Here is a 14,717-nt window from a genome sequence, read left to right as displayed (position 1 = left end):
GTTGTACGTAAAACATTCTCCTATTGTCAGGAAAAAAATGATTACTATAATGGATTTCATGTTCTTATCTATTTCTTACTCTTTTCAATTTAAAGAAAACATTTCTGAACCTTTCAGGGCAGTGGCTGTCACTGCCACGCACAATGAGCCTGCGAACAGGCTGAAGCTTCTCTGTGTTACTGCACTAGAGCCAAATAAAACTATAATGAAAATGCACTGAAAACTGCCTCTGCAAAGAAGAATTAAAACTTAAATAAATCCCTGCACATATGTGGAGACACATGCAACTGGGATGTGTAATTACATGGCTTTGGAATTGTGAAGGGACTTGCTTCACATAGCTGGGACTTCACCTGCGTCACGACCAGTTGCAAGACCGCCTCCAGTGCCCAGAGAAAAGAAATCACTAATGCACAGTATAATCTGCCTTTTGGGGCAGCTGTGTGTAATTTCCTCCTTTCAGGCACAGATGCCTACCCACGCAGCTGCGAGTAGCACCCTGTCAGCTTTGGCAGCTCAGGGCTGTTTGCTCATGGGGCCGTTTCTCCTCCTGCAAGTGGTGGGCAATGCGTGACTCCCACGGTCATTTACAGTTCTACCACTGCAGCTACTACTCGGGGGAACTGCTCTAATCTGGCTTATTCTCCTATTGCAGTTGGATCTTTTTTTAGAGAAGAGAGGTGCAGCTCTCTCCAGTCCTTACCTACCGCTCTCCTATGGGACAGGAGCTGAGGGAGAAGCCACAGGCCAAGGGCAGCATGGTAGCAGAGGGAATGAGACTTTCAAAAGACTATTGACTTTGAGTGTCCTTACTTTTGGGCATCCAAAATGACCTACTCCAAAGAGGTCTAGTCCTTCAGAGAGCAGTGTGCTCCTCACCTCCGGATCAGACATCTTCTTAAGTGTTTTGAGGTGCACAGCATTGATAAAGGCACCCCACATCACTATAGATGCTGCAAAACCCGAGGCAGGGCAGGCTGTAGACACACCCCAGGTTTTATGTAGGTCTCCATGGATCGCTGGCCAACTTCTGCCAATCAGGGCTGACCCTTAAGAAACTCAACCCAGGGAACTTCATGTAATGGTTCTTCTGGGTATCCTCAGTGCACTGCGATTACCTTGGGAACACGTGGGTACCTGAGAAACACAAGAAACTTTGCTTTCGGCTCGGGTGCGATAAGGGAGCCTGGTGGAGCATTACAGCAGCTGCCCCAGGGATTGCTGTGGGAGCGCTCCAGTCGCTGGGGCTTTGCAAACAGGCAGGAAGACCTCTGCAAGTGAAATCCTGAATGTAAGCCATTGCTGTCAGTTTAGGGCTTTTTGATCTCATCTAATCACATGTAACAACAATGAGGGAATTTTATTGCCGTACAATTAAGGAGAAAACACTAACAAAAAATAGCTCTACAGTTCTTCAAGCATGTTTTTGAATAAAAAATAATTATCATCAAGGCTACACAGCAAGGGGGATGAGAAATAGGCAGCACTGCGTTTTTCTGATTGCCATTGTATTAATATTTAACAATAACTTCAGTCATTTCCTTGAAGGATAATTTTCTTAAACAAACTTTTATCTTTAGTGTCTAACCCCTTTGCAATATTTTATTCTTAAACTGATTTCTGGGGGAAAAAAAAAGACAAACTGCAACAAAAAGCAGATTTATAAAAATATACAATATCTTATTAGCTTCTGGGCGCTCAAGTGCATTTATCACATATTTAAAACAAACTCGAGCTCAGCTAAGCCCAATTATAATATCTCACTGGGCAGAGAAATTAATTAAACAGCTGAATGATAAAGACCCCAGCAGCAAACTGAGGCTTTAAAATAAATAAGATCTTTTTTATTTTCTTTTTCTTTCTTAAGAAGAAGAAGTGAAAGAAAGAAACCTATAATACACATGTTCAAACAGTAATGTAAGCAATCTTTTCAGGAGTGCGACGCACTCTAAATAAGACTACCTGGCAGGCGAACGCAGTGGCGGCTCTAACGCAGCTCTCCAACTTTGTGATTTCCTAATGTGCAACACATGCACCCGTTTTGTACCAAGTTCAAATAACCCTGGGATCCCAGCAGTGCAGCTCAGCAACTGAACCAGAACAAGGGCAGAACTTGTCAGGATTTAAGAGCTTTCAGCAAAACCCTTCAATTGCAGCCGGTACCCTATTCCATAGAAGGATATCAATTATAGATAGTGACTTGCTTTAGCAGGGCAGTCAGTACTGTCAGACGCTAGATAGACAACCATGAAGAATCATGAATCTTTCTATTAACTGTAAGGGGGGGGGGGAGAAAAGGATGGATAGGTGCTATAAACAAGGCAGAGCGTCTGAATGGTTTAACACCTTGCCTTTTGGTGTATGTATCATGAAAATTTAACCATGCTGAATTCTAAGTGGCACATATTGCTTGAAAATAAGAGCTCCCACACCAAAATCACTGCGGTGTCAAACCTTTCTGGGTGGGTCAATAACGATTCTTTTATGTAGCTTTTTAGTCATTTATTCATAGCAGCCCAGGTTCTGTTCATAAATTCAGTCAGAGAACACTGTCTCTTGGGGCCTAAGAACACTTTCGCTAGTGCCCACATTTTAAACTAATAACAGGAGGACTTTGCTACACAAAGCAATGCAGAAAAATGCCATCAAATGCCGACTATTGTGCCCAAAATCGCAATTTCTGCTCTAAAGCTATATCACGTATTCAGACACAGGTGCGTTTGTATTTGCTGTTTCATATATGCTATATCACCCATTTAATGCAGATATTGCTAGAATCTGATTCACTTACTGTTGATTTCAAAGTAAATCAGGTCCCATCATTCCTAAAATATAATAAAGCTATCCTCATGTGACAGAAAGACCAGAATATACACAAATTCGTATTTACCTCTTTTGAAACACATGCTTGTGTACACACCCTATACATGATGGGAGTAATGACATCTATAATGTGAACTGTGTGCATTGTGTATTGTGGAAAAGCTCTTCTGAGCTCTGCTCAACCTGGCGTGACTAAAATTCATGCTGAGGTACCTAACCCTTTAGGAAACGAAACAAACAGCTAGAAACATGCTTCAATCTTTTGCCTAAACACTGCAGTTCCTCTAAAATTCCAGTGCTTTGTGATGCAAGGCTTGGATAACAATCTGTTCTGTGCCATCAGATGTTTTGGGTCTGGTCTCTTACTTTGTATAGCTACAAACAGTAGCTTTATTCCCCTGAAATAAACTCTACATTCATTAAAAGACTTACTGCTAGCCTGCATAGATCCTGAAAATTTAGCCACCTTCTACATTCTTTAGATGTACCAGAATGCTTTTTAGGTCTTTTTTCTGAAACTCTGCATTTTAGAAATTTCTCTTCCCAGCTGAACTTCCAAACCCCAAGGAACCAGTTTAGAGAGTTGTACAGGTGAAAGAATACCCTAAATACTTCCAAGGCAAATATAGAAATCCATTTTCCCTTCTACTGAATATATGCTACATACCACATACTCAATGAAGTGGGTGACAGAGAAGGGGTTTCTTGCAATCCTTTGTCAATGTCTACATAGCTCACTCTTAGTTTCACTGCACAGTTCACTTGACTACCCTTAGTATGGGCAAGCAGGTGTATGGACAAAATTTGATGTAGTGCCGTATCACATGTAGATATCTACCCTACTTGTGAACACGTGACTGTAGCTCACTGCTCATGCTAATCATCCCTGCTGAGTGTCAGGCAATACAGGGATGCTGACACGTTATCTGGATGAGTCTTGCTTGGGCAATTTAAGCCTTTATTGCCTTTATCTATGCCAGTTGCCCCTGCCTTGGTGATTAGTAGAGTCAACAAAACAGGATGGTTATCTATACTTTTGATGTCCCAGGTGGGAGCCCAGCACCTTACTTCAAACCCTGCTTCAATTTTGGCTGGAGCAACTGAGGCTCTGCTGAGTCTGCCAGCAGGCTGGGATCACCCACAGAGCAGCAGCGTGTACAGGCAGGAGAGGCAACATGGAAGAGCTCTGCTGCAAGATTTGAAGGCTAATATCTATTATCCTGCAAAGCCTTGACCCTGCTGGGAAGCATAGCATGATCCTAACTACATGCCTACCTGTACACCAGCTAGCTCACGTACCTCCAGACAGCACCAAATGGCCTCGGAGTCACAGAGTGAAGACCTCATGCCCATATCAGGACCATTCCTCCTCTTGGGTTTGAGCAGCATTTAGCACCATGGGACTCTAGGCTTGACGAGGCCTCCAGCTGCTACTGCAGTGTAAATATTACTGAGTAAAGGATGTACTCACAGCTCCAAGACACATGCTTTCTCTGTGTCTAGTAAATGCGCACACATGCACACACCAAGTCAGGAACTCATCCAGTGCAAAGACACTGAGGTAAGTGCAATTATGGCAATTTGTACCTACTCGGATTTACCCATGAAAATTTCAGTAGGAGGCATACATGAGCCACATCAGTGAGGAGATTTTCAAGGGCCAAACTGCTGCTCATGGACTTAACGCTTCTGCTGGAATCACACACCTAAGTAAAATCAGGACTGCCCTACTGTGAAGCCCTACCGAGATCTGGACGTCATTTCCCTAGTTGCTGCAGGTATGCAACAGATGGCTGTGGCAATCAAGGGCAGACAAAATGTGGGAGAGACAGACCGGGATGAAGGGCCAGACTTTCAGAGTTAGATGCCTAAAGCCCTTTGCAATTCTAGATAGAAATAACTTGCTCAAGTCCCCACAGCAGGGCTCTGTCAGAGCAGGAAAAGAAATCACAAACCAGGGCCCCATGACTGAGTCACGCTGACTCTTACAGTGTGATTTGTGCTACTTGAATGTGATGGTTGCGATGATGATGATGATGGTTTTATTGTCTTTGGGGTATTGAGTCAGGACTTGCACCTCGTAATCTTAAATACCATCATAACATATCTGAATCCTGAGCCCTGCCAAAAAGAACTCCTTGTATCACAGAAACATTTTAATCTCTCTTTTTTTATGTCTAGAGAAACCCAATTCAGATGTTGCCATCATGCAGAAACATAAAAAATACACGTTTTTCAGAGAATTCTGCTGTTGACCCTTATAACACAGTCAGATTCGCAATAAAAACAACACTAGAAAAAACAAATGCATTTTAAAAAACCCAAAACAAAGAAACTATCACACTGTCAATTTAATTCACCTTAAACTACAAAACATTAGCTATTAGCTAACAGGTACAGTGGAATTCAATTAAATTTTATGTCTAAAACTTAAAAAAACCCTCTTCTGCTTTTTCATTACTAAGGGCATCTTTATTCTGAATTTCTCTTTTAGCTCATATATTTTGGTGTAAATTATTTATTGTCGTCACTGGGATAATTTCTGAATATTGAGAAAGGTTTGCCAGGCATCATAAAGCCTCGGCCTTACAATTATTAGCAGATATAAAGATATCTGCGCCTGTGCAGAGTCCCAGATTATTATTAAGCCCCAGATTATTATTTCCTTCCCTCTCTGGAATGAAATGGGATATTGAGAAAGCTGAGGTACTCAACAACTTTTTTGCCTCAGTCTTCACCAGCAAGGGCTCTAGCCACACCACCCAAGCCTCAGAAGGCAAAGGCAGGGACTGGGAGAATGAAGAACCACCCACTGTAGGAGAAGATCAGGTTCAAGAATATCTAAGGAACCTGAAGGTGCGCAAGTCCATGGGACCTGATAAGATTCATCCGCGGGTCCTGAGCGAACTGGCGGATGAAGTGGCCAGGCCACTCTCCATCATATTTGAGAAATCCTGGCAGTCCAGCGAAGTTCCCACTGACTGGAAAAGGAGAAACATAACCCCCATTTTTAAGAAGGGAAAAAAGGAAGACCCGGGGAACTACAGGCCGGTCAGTCTCACCTCTGTACCTGGCAAGATTATGGAGCAGACCCTCCTGGAGACTATGCTCAGGCACATGGAAAATAAGGAGGTCATTGGTGACAGCCAGCATGGCTTCACTAAGGGCAAATTGTGCCTAACGAATTTGTTGGCATTCTATGATGGGGTTACAGCATTGGTGGATAAGTGAAGAGAAACTGACATCATCTGCCTGGACTTATGCAAAGCATTTGACACTGTCCCACATGACATCCTTGTCTCTAAATTGGAGAGACATGGATTCGATGGATGGGTGACTCAGTGGATAAGGAATTGGCTGGATGATCACACTCAAAGAGTTGCAGTCAACAGCTCGATGTCGAAGTTGGAGACCAGTGACGAGTGGCATTCCTCGAGGGTTGGTATTGGGACCGGCGCTCTTTAACATCTTTGTCTGTGACAGGGACAGTGGGATTGAGTGCACCCTCAGCAAGTTTGCTGATGACACCAAGCTGTGTGGTACGGTCAACATGCTGGAGGGAAAGGATACCATCCAGAGGGACAAGCTTGAGAAGTGGGCCCATGAGAACCTCACAAAGTTCAACAAAGCCAAGTGCAAGGTCCTGCACATGGGTCAGGGCAGTCCTCAGCATAAATACAGGCTGGATAGAGAATGGATTGAGAGCAGCCCTGAGGAGAAGGACTTGGGGGTGTTGGTTGATGAGAAGCTCAATAAGAGCCGGCGATGTGCACCTGCAGTCCAGAAAGCCAACTGTACCCTGGGCTGCATCAAAAGAAGCGTGACCAGCAGGTTAAGAGAGGTGATTCTGCCTCTCTACTCCACTCTAGTGAGACCCCACCTGTGTGCAGTTCTGGGGCCCCCAACATAAGAAGGACATGGACCTGTTCGACCAAGGGCAGAGGAGGGCCATGAAGATGATCAGAGGGCTGGAGAACCTCTCCTCTGAAGACAGGCTGAGAGAGTTGGGGTTGTTCAGCCTGGAGAAGAGAAGGCTCCAGAGACACCTTATAGCAGCCTTCCAGTACCTGAAGGGGCCTACAAGAAAGCTGGAGATGGACTGTTTTCAAGGTATGTAGTGATAGGACAAGGGGTAATGACCTTAAGTTGAAAGAAGGTACATTTAGATTAGATATAAGGAAAAAATTCTTCACTGTGAGGGCGTGAGACACTGGAACAGGTTGCCCAGAGAAGTTGTGGATGTCCCCTCCCTGGAAGTGTTCAAGGCCTGGCTGGATGGAGCTTTGGGCAACCTGGTCTAGTGGAAGGTGTCCCTGCCCATGACAGGGGCATTGGAACTAGATGATCTTCGAGGTTCCTTCCAACCCAAACCATTCTGTGATTCTATGATTATGTCAGTTGGTTTGTTTGCATGGAATCAATTGCAAGACCAACACTTGATCTTTTAAATGTGTCCAAACCTTTGCAGCAGCCGTTCATAGGGCATTTCTTCCCAAAAAGACAATACGACACTGAAAAAGACTCTCCTCACATTTCATCTTGGCCTGTTAAAATGTTAGGGTACTTTTTGTGCAAAATGAGTCCAAAGGATTCTTAAAAAATGTCACATTTTTGTCATTATTTTAGTTTGTGATAGTCTTTAAATTATTATTTTGTTATTGTTACTACTACTACCTAATAATAACAAGAAACTGAAAACACATCTTGATGTATAACTGCAACACCAAGAGGCGTTGACACTCCAGGAAGTAAAAGGTGGCATTGCTTTACTAAAGCCATCCTTGCAGCACCAGTTTATGGGTTTGCGTAGTGCTTGGAAATATATGGTGGGGTTTTTTTATTTATGTTGGATGGAAAAGTACATTTTTTAACAAGTTATTTCAGTAGTATTGGCAACGTTATGCAATAGATTTTGCATGATCTTCAGGAAAGTTTTAAAAAAGTTTTCTACAATAAATACGATTCTGACACAGTGATCATTTGCTGAAGATGTTCCTCTCTAATCAGTACTAGGAATTCCTTTTTTCCAGAGTATTTAGATATGTTCTATGATGCTGGTAATTAAGAGAGGTACTGCTAACTAAGGAGGATGGAAATGGATGGGGTAGGGGGGTGTGTTATACTTGCCAGGTTATATTCTAGATCTTGATCATTTGTTTTCTAGCTTACAATACTACAAAATAGTAAAAATCATTTCTTCTGGAGAAGTGGCAGAGAGGAAGAAAAAAACAAGGCAGATATATACAACTAATATTTGGTGTAGCATAAATAAGACCATACAGTTGGCTTTTGCTAAAAAGACTGAAATAACTCAGTCTCCATGTATTTCGCCAAATAATCCACTTCAGTTTACACACAACAGTAAATTGATATCAAAAACCTCCTTAGGGAAGGGGAAGAATTTCCCTTGCCCATTTCTACTGTTACCGTCCCTTTTGGGAGAAAAAAATCAAACTTGGCTAAAGGTTAGTAATAATTCATGTCCAGCTTACTATTACTCAATAACTATCAAAGTCTCTAACTCAAAATAGCGTTTGCTGGCTTACAGGATCAGAGCCATTACAATCTCTATTGAAGACTTTATTGAATTTTACACTAAGCTTTAGCTGACTGAACAGGTCAAGCACTGTGGCTCTGCGTTTTCTTTATTCTCAGAAACTCATAAACCCCTCTCCAGTTTGCAGCACTGTTAGCTAAGAAACTTGACTCGGCACGGGGTCAGAGAACCCGACCCCCATGAAAAAGGTCACGTAGTTTTAAAACCCAGTTCCTGAATATCATTAACTTACATGCACTAGCTGTTCCTGCGTGTCAAACTCCCGGGAACAGCCTTCCCAGTGGCAGTTTGTCTCGTAGACCACTTCAGGCTCCTGTTTGCTTTCATCTTTGTCCCCTTCCTCTTTTACCAGGGTCATTCCTTCTGGCTGTTCCTGGAGAGAGGAAAAAAACAGGGGTGAGGAGAGGAAAGAGAAAATTCTGAAAACGAGGAGGAAGAAAAGTGAATTACTTCAGCATTAAAAGAAAGATGATGGGGGTGTTGAGAGGGGATTATTTTACTCTCAGTTCACTCTGTTACTCTGTTCTACAAAATACAGAAGCCTAAAGCAGGCCTGGTAAGCCAGAAGCCATTTGCAGACTATATGTCTGAAATAAATTTGTCCTCCCCAGAAGTACTTACTGCAGAGAATTTCTAAAAAAAAAAAATTAAAAAAAAAACCCCCTCCCTTTACATTTCAATTAAAAGCAAATCATAAAGGCTTCCCTCTCCCCATATTTAAGCAGCTCTTTATTTATACACTTGCTCCTTATTATTCAGTGGCACCAGAAGTAAAACAGGCACTATTAATATAGTTGAATTAATTAGAATTTTATTTTAGTACAATGGTTAGACACAAACTGATCACTATTAATCCAAAGTGTGTTTTCATTGTTAATTCAATGACAGTTTTGCACAGAAAAACCTTTCCAAAAGCACACTGGTAATTTTCAGGCTGCTTGTCAGTCTGTTCTTGCTCATAATATGTGCATGGAATGGGTGAACAAGGGAAGAGAGTATTTCATTTTGGTTTTTGACTTTCTGTCTTCAGTTCCTCAAGGTGCCTCATCCTCCCCAGCTTGCTATGGGCTCAGCGTAGGAGTCAGACGTTAGCATAAAAAGTTGATTCAGATTATGCAGTCACGCTATTTTTCCATTTCAAACCTGCTGAAGGATTTAGACGGACTTCTGCTTTGCTTTCATGGATTCACTCACAAGATCAAGGCTCTGATTCTGATCTCCCCCAAGTCACTGTAAATCAGGAGTCACTCTACTAAAACCAGTGGCATTGACAGGTATAGAGAGTATAGCAAACAAGACTGGAGCCTGACACTGAGACCTCAGTGCAGTACAGTGCTAAGACCTGGTAAAAGGCAACGTGGCGTAAGTATTTTTGCTGAACAGAGAACGCATCCTGAATAAAGACGTGAATGTTTTTGGTTTGCTTTTCCATAGCGAACAGAGGGTTAAGCATTCTCTGACTGATCAGAGGCACCTCTCCATCAGCCTCCTTCCTCTCTACCCTCATTCTGCAACAGACCCTGTACCCCAGCAGCCCCTCACTGCTCGCGTTTAACCCTTGCTACCGTGAGCTGAGGCTGCCCGCGTGTGCACGAGATGAAAGGCTTATGACTGTAACCTGACCGCCATACCTGCACGCTTCCTGCACCCGGGCTGGGGAGGTCCTCGTCGGGCTTTATCTTGGAGCGCTTGTTGTGCATTGGATCTCCAGTGCTGCTCACTGCAGATTCGCTTGTGGGTTTATTCTGCTGCAGGCAAGGTTGTTGTTTTTTTTTTTTTCCCCCCAAAAGAAGACAAAATTAGACTGTGATAAATATGTAGCTCCAAACAAAAATATGCAGCATCTGCTCAGCAACTTTATTTGGAGAAGCTACACTGTTAATTATATTGGATATGCAATTACATTGTGCTTCAATTACATAGCATTAACTTGTGGAAGAGCTGCATCACTCAACCTTGTAATGGAGCAGGAAGGGAACAGGAAGGAGGGCATTTAGTATAATTCCTTATTACAAACCAACGCTGTTTTTGTCAGGCCAGGGAAGGGTAGGAAGAACTCAACTTTCCACATAACGATGACTTCAGAAAGACAATTTTGAAAAACAAAATCACTGCGCAGTAGTTTGAATCAACCCAAGAAAAAGATGTATTTTTTCACACTCGGAGGAAAGGTTTTTCACTTTACATCTGCACCCAAGATCTCAGCTCTTTTACCACATTTCCCATTATAATGGTGGATAGAAGAAAAACTGAACACTGGTGTGAGACTCTCAGCTGAAAAATCCTAGATGAAGCCCCGGATTCTCCCAAGTCAATAGCAAAACTACTGCTGACATAAACAGGCCAGAATCTTGTTTTTCTCTTGTTGTGCTAGACTGAACACCATTATCTACACTGCAAATGGATCTTGTAGGAATCCTGAGATCTTTTAGAGATATCTGCACTTGCATGGACCCCACAAAAAATCAATATGCTTCCTACAGCAGTATGTTCTGCTTCTACATTTGTAAAAGCTAGCCAGGAGATAAACAGTTCCCAGACTGATAAATAACCTATCCCAGGTCATCTGGAAACAAAGAGCACTAGTTAATAACAGGCAAACCACAAACTGTGATAAACTCCACATTATGGGCCCGATTCACTGCTGCCGCATCTCCAGTTTTGAGAACACACCTTGTTTTATTGAAATGATTAATTCAAACTCAGTAAGTCAAATTTTGCACATATCAGAGATAAAAAACTTCAGACCTCTGCATTATCTTTGAGTTCCTCTGTTGCTCGCAGACTGACTCACTTTGAGTTACTCACACCTGTGTTAGGAGGGCAGAATACGACCCTGTGTATATTATGGTCAGCCTGATTTGGAGGTGAAGCTGCTAATCTTTAAAATGTTAGTGTTTTGATGTGGTTTTCTCCTTTTTCTTACTCCTCACCTCTATTAAGTTCCTGTGTGAGATCCAAGAGAGACAGTTTGGAATGAGAAGCTGCTGCGGCACGCTGAAATATTTATGAGGACTAAAAAGCACGCTACCAATCAGGAACCACACATACACTCCTGTGATTTATAATAAAGGGACTGCAAATGCTGTAGCTGCAAGAAAACTGTTATCGAAGGGTCTTTGTGACAGTGGTGATTAATTGCCATCGAGACAATGTCATTTGTTTCATTTATTTCATTTTTAAATTAATGGGGCACAAAGGTTTCTTTTGTTGTCTCTCACCTGTGTGGACTCAGAAGGTCCAGAGCTGACCTGGACAGGGTTCAGGACACTGGGGATGCCGGGGATAGGTCTCTGGGTAGGAAAAGTTGGAGCAGGATGGATGAGTGGAGGGCTGTGTCCAAAGGCTGAACCTAGGGTTTGCTGACGACTTATAATTTGCTGATGCATTTGCTGGAGGGATACCGGTGTAGGAGGGTATGTGAAACTCAGAGCAGGGCTGAATTTTGGAGAAAACAGAGGAAGAGGAAGGAAAAAGATGAGGGTCATTACAGTGTGGAACCTTTAAAATATACTTGATATATTTACATTAATTGAAGTCAGGTCCCTCCCTCCCCCTCGCATCTTTCTTTGTGCCCCAAAGGATGAAAAATCCTGGTTTTAAATCCAGAGTTGGCCTGGATTTACTAGTGAGTGCAAAAATGATACCATAACAAAACATAACATTTTTTCCTAACATTTACCAGGAAACCACAGAAAGCTGACCGAAATAAAATTCAGAAAAACTGAAATAAAAGGCAAGCAGTTCAATAACAGCTATTTATTGCAATAACAAACTTTATATAAAGAAAAAGAATGGGTGCCTGCATGCTTTATAGTACTTTTATTGATAATGCAGTTCCCCTGTGTTCGCGTGTATGAAGCAGTTCCTTTAATCTTGGCTCATGCTACGCTCTTTCATATGTCTCTAGATCTTATTACAAGAGGAGAGAAAATCAATTGGTTAAATGTGTTCTGAACACCATGCTTGTCATATCACTCATTTGTTTGCAAAGATGGAAAGCTCGGTTCATCCAGAATGTCACCTAAAGAATTTCCATCAGTGCCGTTTGGTTACAGAAACTGATGGATTAACCTTTCCCCTCTGAAATTGGTGATCAATGAGTTTCAATGTAGAAATATTCCAATGGGAAAGCACTTCTCCTTCTTCCAGTTAAACAACATTAAATGTCTATTAAAGCCCATTATGCATGTTAATACCTGTCATCACTTCATTACTTCACCGTATTTCCCAGACTACAGTGACTTTGGAGGAAATTACACTGCCATCTAAGGACCTATTTTGTGGGTAGTGCCAAAGCATTCTTTGTGTCACACTCGAGAAATAAATGGTGTGGGACTAAATCTTCACACACAGGAATATGAGATTCTCCTGTAAACATTTGCCAATAACATACAATTATATAAGGGGAAAAAAAAAAGAAAAAAATGTAGCATTTTTTCCTTATAAAACCACCAAACAACCACAGTTCAAGAGAGTCATACAAATTTAAAACATTAAGTCTTAAAAGAAAGAGGTGTGAGCATAATACCTTTTAAGAATCAAGGCTTCTTCTAATGTCAAAAGGGTATATTTAATCCAAATTTACAGTCTGGAGTCTTAATTGCTGTTGCTGTTAAGTGCATTAACTGAAAATACTGCGATACAAAAGGAACTAAAATCATTTCAACCATTTTAAGTAATAATTCTACAGAAATTCTGTGTTCATTAATCTGACTATACATTTTGTCTGTTTGACTACAATCCGTAAAGAGACAGCTTCAATGTGATTACATTACTATTATTCCTGGTGAGAACTCTGCATTACAATAGTTTGCCCATTTAGGACAGAATATCATTAAGAATACCCTGGGAGAATTTTACTGGTCTTTGAGGAACTCTCTTTTCATTTTGCATTGTATTCTTTTTAATAAAGGGAATCAGAAATGTAGTGAAAACAGTAATTGTTCACAGCAAGAGTTAGGGAGAAATCAGTAATAATATTCAGTTATTGCAGCTCTATAGTCCCTGCTAGTGTTCCTGTAAGCAACCATGAATGATTACAGCACGACTTAGCTAAGGTAGCCACTATGGATGATTGATAGGACATTAATCAAAAGATGCATATCAGGCTCAGAATTTGTTCACAAGCTTTCTCCTAATAGCTGATTTCATGTTCACTGAGCTCTATGCCAGTTTGTTCAATTTATTCTTCAGTGTACAAGCCATTCATCAAAGAACACAATGATTTAACACCCCTTTTCCTTTTTAGTGAACAAATATTACTAAGTGTAACTACTCTGGTCTGTTCATTAAAGAACATACAATTACAATGTCATACATGAGGCTAAAACAATGCCTCCTTACTATACCTGGGTATTTTTTGCTTCTATATATACACTGTGAGTTCATCTCATGTACTTCAAACACTAGACGGCTCCATCCTAAAGATGCTATCAAATTCACCAAGATCAACAAATGCAACATACAAACAATTTGGATAAAGTATTTTATTTCTCTGGTTAATGCCTATGACATCTTCACCCACCAGCTGAATCAGTTTAAAAGAAAAAAAAAAGTGGACTGATTGCATTGGGAGCTCCAAGTACCTAGCACCCTTGGAAATACAGCATGGTTAATTTTTTTTTTTTTTCCTTTCTAGGTGTTTATGCATGTACAACAATACCTAGCTTTGCAAATCCAGGTTCAAAACTTTGGCAACATTCTTCAGATCCTACATGGTAAAAAGACAGACTTACGATTCAGTCACAAGACATGACTGACTTAAGATCTCAGCTCAGAGATGTAGATCCTGCCCATCACTGCTCTGTGACTACAGTTACAGGAGCACCTACATCTAACATTAATTTTTTAACCTATCCAAAGTAAAAATGCAGCAGATGCCTTCCAAACAGTGCAGGAGGGGGAGGGGGGAACTGCTGTGATCGGAATATATTTTTACCTCAGCAGGAGGCTGGTAAGGTGCCAGTGACTAGAGACTCAGGAAGCTGGATGCTGAAGAGGAACCTTTGGCCTCAAGTAGGAAACAGACTGTAGAAGCCCCAAGACATATATGTACAACCTGCACTTAATGCAGCTCACTTGTATTTACTGGAGTTTGGCAATATTCTTCACTCAGACCCTCCAAAGATGGAAAAAGACTGCTGTGTCAATGGGGTATTTTTGGTCAAGCATCTCTCCTTCACATTCTTTACTCCATTTAGAGCAACACAAAAAAGTGATGATACCTCCCCAACAGCAAAATGTCTTTCTAACTAAAGGACAAAAGCAGCTCTGCTTTAACAAATACAGAAGCTAGTTTCTCTGGCCTGCAGTGACGCATCTTACACCAGTACAT

General features: G+C 41.5%; 1 protein-coding gene across 3 annotated transcripts in view; it reads right to left on the bottom strand.

Annotated features, from left to right (window-relative positions):
- The window catches only part of GLI3 (GLI family zinc finger 3), a 214,166-nt gene that overhangs the window by 29,898 nt on the left and 169,551 nt on the right, over positions 1-14,717 (bottom strand). For 2 of the 3 annotated variants that reach the window (XM_075745325.1, XM_075745326.1), the window contains exons 8-10: positions 11,602-11,818; positions 10,012-10,128; positions 8,613-8,753 (exon numbers count right to left, since the gene is read on the bottom strand). In XM_075745325.1, coding sequence (XP_075601440.1) covers positions 8,613-8,753; positions 10,012-10,128; positions 11,602-11,818 — 475 coding nt within the window. The remainder of the gene's footprint in view (positions 1-8,612; positions 8,754-10,011; positions 10,129-11,601; positions 11,819-14,717) is intronic. The other variant, XM_075745327.1, reaches the window with a different exon arrangement.

Source organism: Balearica regulorum, chromosome 2, assembly GCF_011004875.1.
Source record: "Balearica regulorum gibbericeps isolate bBalReg1 chromosome 2, bBalReg1.pri, whole genome shotgun sequence".
NCBI classification, from domain to species: Eukaryota; Metazoa; Chordata; class Aves; order Gruiformes; family Gruidae; genus Balearica; species Balearica regulorum.
Note: the sequence above shows the minus strand (reverse complement) of the source record. Positions and strands in the feature narration are given on the sequence as shown.